Source organism: Triturus cristatus, chromosome 7, assembly GCF_964204655.1.
Source record: "Triturus cristatus chromosome 7, aTriCri1.1, whole genome shotgun sequence".
NCBI lineage: Eukaryota > Metazoa > Chordata > Amphibia > Caudata > Salamandridae > Triturus > Triturus cristatus.
In genome coordinates, this window is record NC_140590.1 from 705,226,276 (window position 1) to 705,240,544 (window position 14,269).

At 47.3% G+C, this 14,269-nt stretch overlaps 1 protein-coding gene across 2 annotated transcripts in view; it reads left to right on the forward strand.

Moving 5' to 3' along the window:
• The first annotated feature begins 821 nt into the window (after positions 1-821).
• KIF19 (kinesin family member 19) overlaps positions 822-14,269 on the forward strand; it is a 275,355-nt gene continuing 261,907 nt past the window's right edge. Inside the window, exon 1 of one of the 2 annotated variants that reach the window (XM_085617363.1) lies at positions 822-1,396. In XM_085617363.1, coding sequence (XP_085473489.1) covers positions 1,358-1,396 — 39 coding nt within the window. In that variant the 5' untranslated portion in view covers positions 822-1,357. The remainder of the gene's footprint in view (positions 1,397-14,269) is intronic. The other variant, XM_085617364.1, reaches the window with a different exon arrangement.

A 14,269-nucleotide genomic window follows, 5' to 3' on the forward strand; every position in this document is an offset into this window, starting at 1 on the left:
AAGTGCTGCCTCCCAGTGCACGAAAACTTCACCTCAGTGGCCATCACTCAGGGCCTGGAAACACTTCCTGCATGAATCCAAAACTAAGACAACGCTCTTCCAACCACACCGTGCCTATATGGCGTAGCACACTGCTCATGTAGGTAAGCTCGTCATTGCCACACAGCGGAGTAATAGCGCTATATTAATGTTGCAATACAATACCGCGCCAGACCTCTCGCCTTTGCTAATGCTTGAAGTGTCATGTAGAAAGGCAGTGTGACAGGTGTGTGCACTACCCCCCGTGGCTAGCAGGGGGCGCCCTGGGGCCGTTCTGCCGCCGCAGGAGCAGCCAGCGCCGTTTGTTGTGTTCAGTTCTGGGATCTCCAGGGGACCCAGGATACAGCCGAGATAACGAAAGAAGGCGCAGGGCAGACGGGGCTGCTGCACCTGACTGTAGTGGGGCTTCTGTCCCCTCCTCGGCGCCTGGGGAGCAACGGCCAGACGGGCACCTACGCTGAGGACAAGTTAGAATCAGAGAGACCCCGAATTTTGCAATCCTCAAGATCTGAGAGGCGCGTCGGAGGTGAGGGGAGACGGCAAGGTCTGAGGGTGGGAGTTTACAGCAGGGAACAGACAGCGGGAAATGGGGGTGAGAGACGCGCAAAGTAGAAACTGCAGTGCCCGTGAATGAGGGGCAGCATTTCTATGGCGAGGGCAGGGCGCTAGAGTGAGAGACCCTGGTCTGGGGGCAGAGCGACACTACAGGGAAGGGCAACTGGAGGTGGGGGGTGAGAGTCACAGCGGGGGGCAGGAACTGTCTGTGAGAGAGAGGGAGCCCTGTCATTTGAAAGGGCTTAGGGAAGGGGTGGGCTTACAGCAAAGGATGCAGAGCTGCGAGGCATACTAAGCCGCTGCGGGGCAGGTACTGTGCAGCACGGAGGGGCACCGAGCCACGAGGAAAGGGTATATACGCGTTCCTTCAAGATAATACCACACACAGAGAGACTGACTGGGACAGGCAGAGGCGGCCCTGGAGGCGAAGCCCTGGATGTGGCACTGAGCTCCACTAAGAGACACAGCCCTGGATGTGGCACTGAGCTCCACTAAGAGACACAGCCCTGGATGTGGCACTGAGCTCCACTGACAGGCACAGTCCTGGATGTGGCACTGAGCTCCACTGAGAGACACAGCCCTGGATGAGTACACTGACCAGCACTGGAAGAGCCTGCCAGGCCGGAGGACGCACTGCCCAGCGGTGGAGCCGCCCGCAGCCCAGTGGCCCGGGAGGAGGGGGACAGGCATGCAGGAGAAGGCGCCCGAGCTGCCGTAGCCCCTCTCTCACTCTCATCAGCGCCCGCTGATCCTGGCCGGGACCATGAAGGAAGGAGTGGAGTCCAAGGACCAGCAGCTCACGGTAAGACCAGACCCGGCCCATCACTGCTATTCCATGTTGTGTTAGTCTGCACTTCCCTACTCTAGCTATTGCCACATTACACTGTATAAGCAATGGAATGCTGGGGTTTTATTAGTGTGGCTGTGTTTTCCTTTCTGTGATCACGTATGTTGTCTGTACTCATGCATGTTTCCACTACTCTTGTATTTCTTTTCTGGACTCACTATGTTTTCTGTGTTCGTAATTCTATGCTCATGGGCTATAGTTCACATGTGTTTTCCGTGCTTGTGTGAATTTATGTACTCATTATGTTTTCTGTACTAGTTTGTTTTTAAGCTTGTATTTTGTAAATGCTCTAGCATGTTTTCACTTTTTATGCATACTTTAATGCCCCTCCTCATATATGTCGATTCACTAAAATCCCTGGGGTAGCAGACGTGACATCACACACCCTTTGACCTTATTGACATCAAAGGAAGTGACATCGTATGACTTTTGACCCTTAATCTTCCCAGAAAGTGATGTGACTTAACCATTGACATCAATGAAGTTACATTACAACTGTGTCATTAACATGAACATACAACACACATGTCTCTTTTGGATCCACCTGCATTGGGGTGCCGACATAATCTGAAAGTGGTGGGGTGTATGTGATCTAATGCTTGCCCTAAATTGTATAAGCAAACCAAATGAACCAGAGCTCTTTTGAATGGTTTCAGAGGGCAAGGAGATCTCCCCCACAAGAACATTTGAAAAAATGGGTAAAATAGTGCATTTTAAAGCACACTTTGTACATAAATCTGCTACAAAGCCATGAAGGGCCCTTGTTAAATATATAAGTCCTTTCATGGTGTGCCAAGCCAGTGAAACCTGACGTACCAAAGTATTTGACCCCTTTTTTTCAAAATGTGCTATAGTTACCCATTATGGCAAACATAACCTCCATTGTGCCAGGGCCAGCATTTTGCCATCTGTGCCCCCTATAAGCCATGGTTGCCCCCTTATTCCAACAGTTACATCTAATATGCCAGTGCTGGCATTTTGCTATTAATGTTATCCATGTATTTTTGTCGACCCTTTTGTAACAATTTACCTTTAGTGCGATAGGACCAGCATTTTGTCATGGTTGTCCCCCGCCTATATGCCACAGCTGCTGTCCTTTAGGGCTAGAATACCCTCCAGACTGCAAGCATGAGCATCCTTTCATGGGTGTCTCGTAACAAGAATTGCCTCCAGTGTGCCTGCGGCAGCCTTTTGTCATGGATGTCCCATACATCAAGTATCATCTCTGGCATACCAGGACCCTGTCTGTTAATATTTGCCTTCAGTATGAAAACCCCTTTATTTAGCAAAGGCCAAAAGCAGGCTTGCAAGCACACCCCATTCTCACTCACGCTAATATACGTTCACTAACTCACACTCATTCTCACCTACTCACTCTTACCCAACCATTGAAAAAGAGATAGTTGTTGTGTTGCAGCAAGAGACTCCTTGGGAGTGATAGTCAGGCAGATTACGAAAGAATAATAACAGGGGTGATGGTGATAATGCTCGTTTATTGGTTCTCGTGGCTCTTTTCAGTGCCAATGAGTTTGGAATATTTCTAGACTTGCAAGTTCTTTGTTTGCTGGTGTGTGTCCTCGTCTCCTGTGTCTATGACTTTGCACGTTTGTGTGCCCAAGCATGGACATCATTTAGAGGCCACCAAGGGTCCCAGCTGTGACCCCTGGCCTTTCCCTTGTAAGCCCTGAACCTTACTTTACGACCCCCGGCCTCAGAGGTGCCAAAATCAGTGCCAGGCACAAAGTGGCGGCTCATCCTTCTGGACGTCGGTTGGGGCTCCACTCTCTTTGAATTCTCTTCATTTTTGTATTGCACTATTGGTGAGTGATGATTCATTAAGCAATATTAGTGTAATAAGACAATGGAGTACAATTAGCTGCAATATGAGTTCATTGGCAGTTAAAGTAAGTAAAAAAAAAAACCTTTCAAGTGTATGTTGTCTGCGTGCTTTCTGGTGAGTGTGTTTATGTGAGAAAGAGAGTGTAAGTGTGAATTTGTGTCTGTGTGTGTGAAATTGAAGATCAAAGGGCCTGTAATGTCACTTCCGCTACCCCTAGCATTTTGGTGAATTTATGTTAATATGCCCATGTCCATGTGTGTTTTCGGTGCATGTATTTTTCAGTTCTGATTTGTGTTTTTGTGTTCACTTGTGTTTCGGTCCTCGTGTCTTTTGTTCCCTTTGACCTTCCCATGTTGAGTCTAGCACAGCCTGGCCAAATGTACACTTGTGTTTACTTCTTAAGTAAACACTTCTTTAAGGGGTTACTTGGAGGAGAGACAGCGCGTGCTGCCGTGCCGCGTGCAGGGATCAGACCCAGATTTACAGTCTCTTCTGCCAGTGCATCTCTGCTGCCGGCTGCGCAGGTCTCAAGTGTGCAACTGATAGTGGGAGATTTGCACAACCGCCCTACTGACTTGCAGAGCTCCTGTGTCGCCAGGTGGACTTTACCTAAACACAGTTCATGCCTGAGTGTGTGTGTTGTCTTTTTTTTGTACTGTATAATCCATGGCAGGGCTCAGCACACTTTCATCTTCTAATGCCCATGAAGGCAGATTGTGCATCATATCTTCGCAATGCGAAGGACCAGCAGGATGTGGGCAAGTCTCAAGAATCTGTGGGGCTAGCCCGAGACATAGGAACCAGCCTTAAAGTAGTAAGGGGCAGACTGCCTTTTTCCTGTGAAGGACTGGGTTATTCCAAGACCCAGCGGTGCCAGGGGACAACACCTGAAACCTTCGTGGGTTACCTGTTCTGGCGTACAAAACACAGAGACACGGGACACTTCCAGCGACGTCAAAGATCGGCGTTTATTTACTGCAGGGATACAGAAATCGCAAGAAGTACACAACGTGTAGGTTCTAGGAGACTGCTTCGAATTGCAAAAGTGGATCGCTCCTTTTATACACATTTTTGCCATTGCACAACATGGCAAACAAAGGTTACAACTCAGTTCCCACAATAAACTTCAAAAGAGTCGCGTTCATGTTTCAGGAGGCCGGAACATAATTACAGCAGCATTGCCGGTTCCCAACTGTAAAAACATATTATCCCCACAGTTAAACACATTCCATTCTGACTGTAAACACATTAGGAGAAGGGACAGAAACAGATGTAAGGAAAGAACAAGGATGCACGACAGATTGGAAAAGAGTGTTGGGAGTAATAACGGAAACTTGATTACAGGATCAAAGACCTCGTGACCAATGCATGCACGACTGAAACAATAGACCAGCACGGTAAGATGAGCCTTGAGCGGGGCCATCTGCCTTTGTCGTGTCATTTCCTCTATCATAAAAGTCACCCTCAAAGGAACACGTGTCCTTAGTGTAAGCCTGGGAATCCCAGGGTCAGAGAGCGGACAAGGTCCGTTCGCTGGCTACTTGAGGGCAAGAGACAAAATGGATGCCGCATCTAAAATGGAACCCGAAGGTTCGGATGGACAAACCCAAAAATGAGACGAACCATACGTGGTTGCGTAGCGAAACCACGTACACCCACTAAACTCGTCATTTGCGGTTCGTAGATACCAAACTCATCCATATTCGACCACACCTAAAAAGTGTCGTTCCGTCTCGCACGGAACCTCAGACGCTCCTTTTGCCCTCATGTAGGCAAGCACTAGTCGAGATCGGAATCAACGTCAATATTCATCAAATCGTTCAGCTGCTGCTGGAACATCATTCTATCCATCAATGTCTCCTTGGTAACAGATGGCCGTCTTATACACGTTGTAGCACACAGGCCACCTAAGGCAGGACCACACTGCACACAAAGACAACACGTGAATAGAAACGTTACAACAACCCCTACGATCATCAGAATCTTCCAACCCCAAGTGGATATCAGGCCCCATAACCATCCTAGAAGTGTCCAATTACCTTCGTCCACGTGTATGGACTCGGAGATCTTGTGCAACTTCGAGATGGCTTTGTAAACAGTTGGAGCATTGTCAGGAATGAAAATGCAACAGCTCGAATGGATAACTTTACACACACCACCTCTATCTGCAAGGACAACGTCTAGAACCATACGGTTCTGCAACGTCATGAGTCTATCCGCCTGAAGTTCGGCTGTTAAATTACCAAGAGCACTCGCAGTTATGTTAGCAGTCGACTCGACTACACGGGTCAACTGTCTGAGGTTCCTACTATTAACCATAGGTCCCCAAAACGGCAAGAAACCCTTAAAGAAGTCTCCTGCTTCCTGACCGGCAGTGTCCTCTTTGCTAATAACGCCTCTCACAATTCTAGTCTTGTGATAGTCTGAGGCAACCGTAAAAGTCGGTGGTAAAAGATTCGCAATATAACAGGTACCCGAGAAATCACGGGGTAACCATGTATATGCACGTTCATAACATACGAAATAAGTACCCTTGGCAGTCAGAAAAACAGGGGAAGAGAGCATCGGTAGGACATATGTGTCAGTACAAGCACTGTTCCCAAGTTGTGCTCTCGGATTTCGACCCAAACCTTTCAAGCAGAAATTACCGAGGTGGGGTACGATCCATATTGGGGACGAACTCTTGAGCTGTCTATCACCCACTGACGTACTATACTCAGCCTCACTCAGATCCTTATAGGCCTGCACCTCTTCATCTGGAATAAGCGATGCATCAAAAACATCTCTATCTAAATCCGCAATCGCTATCGCCAAAGGCTTGTGGTACGGACCAGGACCAAAGCTTGCAGAGCGTGGCTCTCGACTGGGGTAGGAGTCTAGTGCACTACGGAACATAGTTTGGAATGCTCGAGCTGAACCCTGGGAGCTGTAAGGAAGAACCAAATACGGAATACCCCTATCCATGGTATGTGGCATTAACCCACACACCCAACAGTTGGTAGTATTCATCACCAACTGATGCTGATGTAGGAGTTGAACAAAGGAGTTATTCATGAATTCCGCACGTCTAACCTGTTCATGTTGAGGCAGGAGATGAAAAGAATGTGGAGAAACGGTAGTAATAGAGCTTAGTTTAGGAGAAAGAGTAGGTGAAACAGAAGGCAATAACGACTGTATTCCAAAATACACTCCGCCCACCAATAGCATAGATACAGTCAGAAACAGTAGGAATACCTGAAACAGAAAACATTTTGTTCGTACAATCTTATGCAATTTTGATCTTTGCGCCGACATCCTTTCTACTTCCAACAGCTTAGAGAATGCCATCCTCTAAAACCGTCCGTGACGTACTTGACGCACTTCGTTCTGAGTAGCGATTATCAATTCCCAGGAGTTCCCAGGAGTCGACAAAAGTAACCGACCTAGTGTCAGAAACCTGCTAAACAGAAAGGAGTACCCGCACGGCCCTACAGTTAACCCGGATGATAGGTTTTCTCAACACTCAGCTTTAATACAAATCTCTTAGCTGTAAAAAGGCACATAAAAAAAACTCAAAAAGAAAGGATGTAATTGTTCGTAATGTTCGTAGCACCAGTAAAGGAAAATATAAAACAACATTTTATTAGTCCTTGCTACGTGGACGAAGAAAGTATCGATTTCTTCCAGGTCGAGTCTGCTCTACAAACAATTGTTCAGCTGGTGAAACAGTGTTCGGTGGAGTGGACGACGATTCAGACCTTGAGTTCTTTACGACTGATGACTCCACAGGTATGTCTAGCAGCGACAAATTGTCTCCTACAGGTTGAGCATCACTAAACGGCACAAAGCATAAAGGGGTCTCAGTTTCCGTTGCCGCAATCCCAGTTCTCACCCAACCATCTGTTGGTAAGGGGATTGGTACTTTTTTCGTGTGGCCGGCGTGTACCCAGTTCTTTCTGCCTTCCAACCGAACTGCAGTCCTCGTTGTTAATAACACTTGAAAGGGACCCACAAATCTTGGCTCCAAGTTACGTTTTCGGCCAAAATTTCGGGTAACGACCCAATCACCTGGGCGGAGCCGATGTCCAGGACCCTCTGTCTGTGCCGGTAGAGCTTCAAAGACCTGTTGGTGAATTAACCTTAATTTAGTAGTCAGATCATGAAGATAATCAATTAGCATTGGATACTCAAGACTATCAAAGGCCTTAGGTCTCGGGACTCCCCAAATGTTCGCAGGGCGGCCGAACACAATCTCATATGGGCTGAGCCCTACTCGAGAGTGTACAGTCGCTCTGGTTGATAGGAGAGCCAGAGGCAAGGCATCAGGCCATGATAGACCAGTCGTAGCTTGTATCTTTGCGAGTTTCAGCTTCAGGGTACCATTGTACCCTTCAACTAAACCCGCTGCCTGAGGATGATTAGCGCTATGGAATTTCTGACGAATTCCAAGGCCCTTACATACACTCCGCATCACACTTCCCACGAACTCACTTCCATTGTCTGACCACACAATCCGTGGCATTCCATACAGAGGGAAATATTCCTTCAGCAGGATTTTCGCTGTGGACAGGGCAGTGTTATCCTTAAGAGGATAGGCCTCGATCCATCTGGAAAACGCACAAACCACAACTAAAACGTACTTCAGATTATTGCATCTCTCCATATGGATGAAATCCAATTGGATAACTTCAAAGGGGCAAACAGGGGGAGCAAAATGACCAGGTGGAGTGGGGGTGCCCTTGCCAGGATTATGCATCAAACACACCATGCAATTCTTAACCACTCTCTCAGCACACTTAGCAATACCATCATTCTTCCATACAGGGGACAAGAACTTGCATATCCCTTTCGCACTAATGTGTGACAACCCATGAGCCATCGTCACGACAGCTAATACATACGCATCCGGTAACATCCACCTCTGACGTTCCGTCAAGTCAACCCAACATCCATGCATATCCAACTTTCCCGTGCTTTCTTTCCACTTGGTCTTTTCAGCTTCAGTAGCCTCGTTCTGAATTGCTTTCACACTCTCAACAGTGTCTTCACACATACCAGTTTCCGTCGACCATCTCGCTGAACTTGTCACATACATTCGAATTGCAAGATTCTTAGCCGTTTCCTTGGCAATCTCGTCCGCAAATGCATTACCACGACCAACATCATCCGTCACTTTTCGATGCGCACTGCATTGAACGATCGCCACCTGTTTAGGCAATGTAAGTGCATCCAAAAGATCATTCACGAGCTGCCCGTGTTGGATCTTCGTACCATGCGATGTCATAAATCCTCTTTCTCTCCACAATCGACCAAAACTGTGCGCAACGCCGAATGCATACTGACTGTCGGTAAACACATTCACTCGCTTTCCCTTAGACAAAACACATGCTCTTGTCAATGCAATCAACTCTGCCGCTTGCGCTGAACTCTGATTCAATCTCGCAGTTTCCACAACCGTGCTCAACGTCACTACAGCATACGCGGTCGTCACATCGCCATTCGGCAATTTAAAACAGGAACCATCAACATACAAAGTACCATCGGGATCTGTCAATGGAGTGTTTTTCAGGTCCACACGACCCTTTGTTTCTTCCTCAGTTCGTAAATAACAATCATGTGGTGGTACATCATCTGATTCCATATTAGTCGGCAACAATGTCGCCGGATTCAGTACATTACAACGCTTGATCTGTATATGACTTGCCAAAAGGGTCAGCTCATACCCAGACAACCTCGCACTCGTCAGATGTTGAGTTTTTGTCCGATTCAAGAGAGTGTCAACTGCATGCGGAACCATCACTATGAGCATATTATCCATGACCAGACCTGCGGATTGTCGAATAGACGCCGCAGCTGCCGCTGTCGCCCTCAAGCAACTTGGCAACGCTCTAGCTACCGGGTCTAAGGTCGAGGAAAAATATGCACATGGACGCTGCTTACCACCAAATGGTTGCGTCAAAACACTCAACGCACAACCTTCCCTCTCGTGGACATATAATGTAAATGGCTTACTGTAATCAGGAGTACCTAACACAGGAGCCGAACACAACGCATCACGTAGTTCAGAAAAACTTTTCTGACATTCTTCCGTCCATGGCAAAGGAGTCGAAACGTCCCTGCACGTGAGAGCTATCAATGGCTTCGCTAACAGTGAAAAATTTGGAATCCACTGTCTGCAGTATGACGTGATACCTAGAAAGGCACGCACATCTCTCTGAGTTGTTGGCACAGTCATTCGAGCAATTGCTGCAATTCTTTCAGGGGTCAACCTTCTTCCCGCCTTTGACAATAAGTGACCTAGATAGGTTACTTCTTGACAACAATATTGCAGTTTAGAAGGTGACACCTTGTGATGCAAGTCACAAAGATGCTGTAACAGTGATACTGTAGTAGTCTTGCAAATCTGTTCAGTGTCTGCAGCTACCAACAGATCGTCAACGTACTGAATCAAGGCCGCACCAGTTGGCAGCACGAACGCATCAAGTTGACTCTTAAGAGCTTGACCGTAGATCGATGGACTCTCACAGTAGCCCTGAGGTGCACGTTTGAACCTGAAGCTACGACCACCTAATGAGAAACCGAATAAATCTCTGCTGTCCTCAGCAATCGGAATGCTAAAGAACGCATTCTTCAGATCGATTTCCGAGAACCAAGATGCAGAGGCTGGAATCAGAGTCAGCAAAGCTGTAATGTCGGGTACCACGGGAAACTGTGGAACAACAATTTTATTTACCTCCCTTAAATCAATAACTAGACGGTACACAGGAGGCTTGGAGGGATCAGTTCGCTTCAAAATAGGCAACACAGGACTATTACAAACGTTACCTCGTGTTTCCTCAATGACATCTTTATCAATCAAGTCGTAAATAATCGCTAATAGTGCTCGTTCACCATCAAGGGAGATACGATACTGGGGTATGCGCGGCAGTCGCACGTTGAATTTCAATTGAACGACATAAGGTGGTATATCCAGCAGGCCCACATCATTGGGACCTGTCGCCCACAAAGAAGCCGGAAGAGAACTCAATTCCGGTGGGAGCTTATCAATCGACAAATACATAGGAGAGATCACTCTCTGACCCAATGTAAGCTCCACTCCCGCAGGAGAGCAATACAAAGTCGCATGTAACCGTTTCAACAAATCCAAGCCCAAAAGATTCTCACCACAACCAGTAGTCAAAATCAAAGGAGCTTCCAACTCATGAGACCCAATTGTAAGGGGCAAAGGGCTAGAAACTGGATTGCTAACGGGGGCGCCGGAGAATCCAACGGAAACGTTCATTAAGCCAGACGAAGGCGCGCCAGGGAGTTTCGAATGCATGATGGAACTTTTCGCTGCACCAGTGTCCAACAGAAAAGGCTCGACTACGCCCAAAGTGGTAACTGCGACATAAGGCCCTCTCTGATCAACCGGAACTGATACTTCTCCCTTCCTCTGTCTACGGCTGTCCTAGTAGATACCGTCCGCATCAACATCATGCCCGACATAATAGTCATCCACATGATACTGTGCAGTTCTACCAGACGAGAGATCGCGTCGATCGAAACAATTTTGCGAGTCTGAGGAAGTGGCAAGACGCTCAGTCTGATTCTGAGTAACACCGCGACCTCTACCACGTGAAGCTTGTTGAGGACCACTACGACCTCCTCGAGCCGAAACACCATTGTTCCGGTCACGTAAAACTAGACAATTAAACTTCAAATGGCCCTCACCCCGACAATATGCGCATTGATTATACCCCAACACAAAGCGAGGTGCAGAAGAGTCATTACGCAACTGTGATCTAGAAAACTGCGATTGTGATCGATTTGGCTGTTGCGAGTTATAATTCGAGCGCGGAGGATACGCTTGCTGCAATAAGACCTTAGTTTTAAGATCCTTCGTTTTCTTATCTGCGCGTTCGCTTTCTTCCTTCTCTCTGTTTTCGTAGTACTGGGCCGTAGCTAATATCTGAGCAGTGGTAGAAACAGCCCACGAACTTTCAGAATTTTTCAGCTTGTTGCTGAGTTCAGGCAACAAATTCAATACGAATTTATCAACGAACAACCGCTGACCTCCCTCAGCGCTCATGTCCTGGCCACTATGATCAATAAATGCCTCCTCAAATCTCGTAAAGAAATCGGAGACACTCTCATCCCTCTTTTGTTTGCACGCAGACAACTTGTCCCAATTAACGCGTATTGCTGGCATAAGTGTCTTCATAAGGGTAATTATCCTCTGGGGCAAATCCGCAATAAGCTGTTCAGGTTTAGCCCCACCAACTTGCTGGGCGTCTGCCGCCGCAAGAGCAGCCCAGTCACCGCCTAACTCAGCCGCGTGATTCTCGTGACGGATTTTCGCCCAAATCGGCTGAGGCACTACATTGCCAAACAACATGTCAATATCGGCAAGGTTCATAACGGTAGCATCCACTAGTTGGGACAACTCCTTATAATAACCTGCAGGATTTTTACGGGGGTCAGGCAAGGTTTGCTTTACCTGCAAAACTTCCGATCGCTTCCAAGGGAGGTGTATCCAAACTCTCTGAAAACGTGCTGGAATAGCAGGATTAGCATTAGGATCACCTGGCATCCATACTGGGGGAACTTCCCGCATAGGATACTGACCAGGTTTTGCCATCCACTCTTCCGTCTCGTCTTTAAACAATGCTCGAGTTTGCACTGTACATCGAAAAGATAACAGACGCTCTAGAGCACATCGAACATTATCACCTACAATCACACCAGTCGTAAATTGATTCTGGAGCTCAGAGACCTCGGGCGGTACATTATCCACCGCATCATTATCCCACTCTACTCTCAAAGATTTACACATTTCCTCGAACACGAATCTTTGTGTGGGCGCATTAAACTGAGAAAATGTCTCAAACACTATACGCGAAGTGTACTTCACAGGATGGCGAATCCATTTACGCGCCATTTGTACCAACGACTCACGTTCCCTACCATCAGGAATCTGACTGCGCCTCTGAGCAACATCGGAAAGAGTTGACCCGAGTATTGGCCCAAAAAGCGGAGAATAGAGAGTAGCAACAGCATTAAAGAGACGGCTACGAACAGAAGGAGAAGAAGAAGAAGGTACAGGAGCAACAACAGTAGGAGTAGAAACAGTAGTAGTGGACGGGGTAACAGGAGTAGCGGTAACAATAGGTTGAGGAGGGACTGGCAAAGGAGCAGTAGGAAGGAGAACTGGTAAAGGAGGATGAACAATCTGCGGATTCGGGAGAGCAGGAGGAACGACGGGCTGACCTGCAGCCGCCAGAACGGCAGGTTGAGGAATAGGAAGAATCACAGGACCCACAGTACCTGGAGCATAGGGAGGTGGCGATTTCAATAAATAAGACAATAGCGAATCCTCTATCACTTCCTCTCCCGTCTTATCAGAATTAGACGGTAACACCGGATAACATTTATCCACCGCCATATGATGAAGTCGAGCACTGACTTCCTGCTCCTTCTCATCTTTATCTCGCTGATACTGTTCTGCATTTCGCATCACCGTAATAACATCTTCTCTCTTATTTTTCTTAATCTGTTTGATTTCTTTCTGCTTGGCCTCTTTGCGCCATAACCAGAAGGAATCAAACATGGCCGGCCTAGCCTTCTTTTTAAACAGTTTAGCCTCAAGATTATCTAAGACGGCAGTTTCGAAACTACCATGTGATGGCCAACTAAGAACACCATCATTTTTAGTGTAACGAACCCAATATTCATTATATACGATTGGACCTACGCCATGGCGACTATAGAGCTCATAAATTGGAGTTCCAACCGGAGGTATCGGACATGAATCCTCCAACCGGGAATCCATGCTGCAACATTTAAAGAAACCAAACAAAGTACTACGGCCAGGCATCGTGCACACTAACCGAGTTTACAAACTTCGAGGGCTATCGAATTAATGATGTCCTCGCACAAAAAATGCAAGACCCTCGGTTTTTGGCAATTGCAATCGTCAAATAAAACCCAACAACTACGAACCAACAACTAAGAACCACAAATGCAATGGAACCATGCAAACAACAGGGTAACTCTGGGAGCGACCCACAAATACTTAACTGAAAGAGCAATGGCGTCACCAGGAAGGCCCGTCTATCGTCTCGCCGTACAAAGGACTACGCCAGGCGCCAAAGCAGGTCGACAGTCAGGGCATCAGTCCATCACAGCCGTCTGGAAGCGGGAATCTTCGCGGGAAAAAACTTCGGGCCACTTATTTCGACAACTGGATCGATGAAGCGGGGTGCACCTTCCCTCGGAGATTTCACACGAAGTTCCTCACGATTGTCGGGCTTTGGACCGGTACCGCTGATGTCGCCCGACGTTGGGCGCCAACTGAAGGACTGGGTTATTCTAAGACCCAGCGGTGCCAGGGGACAACACCTGAAACCTTCGTGGGTTACCTGTTCTGGCGTACAAAACACAGAGACACGGGACACTTCCAGCGACGTCAAAGATCGGCATTTATTTACTGCAGGGATACAGAAATCGCAAGAAGTACACAACGTGTAGGTTCTAGGAGACTGCTTCGAATTGCAAAAGTGGATCGCTCCTTTTATACACATTTTTGCCATTGCACAACATGGCAAACAAAGGTTACAACTCAGTTCCCACAATAAACTTCAAAAGAGTCGCGTTCATGTTTCAGGAGGCCGGAACATAATTACAGCAGCATTGCCGGTTCCCAACTGTAAAAACATATTATCCCCACAGTTAAACACATTCCATTCTGACTGTAAACACATTAGGAGAAGGGACAGAAACAGATGTAAGGAAAGAACAAGGATGCACGACAGATTGGAAAAGAGTGTTGGGAGTAATAATGGAAACTTGATTACAGGATCAAAGACCTCGTGACCAATGCATGCACGACTGAAACAATAGACCAGCACGGTAAGATGAGCCTTGAGCGGGGCCATCTGCCTTTGTCGTGTCATTTCCTCTATCATAAAAGTCACCTTCAAAGGAACACGTGTCCTTAGTGTAAGCCTGGGAATCCCAGGGTCACAGAG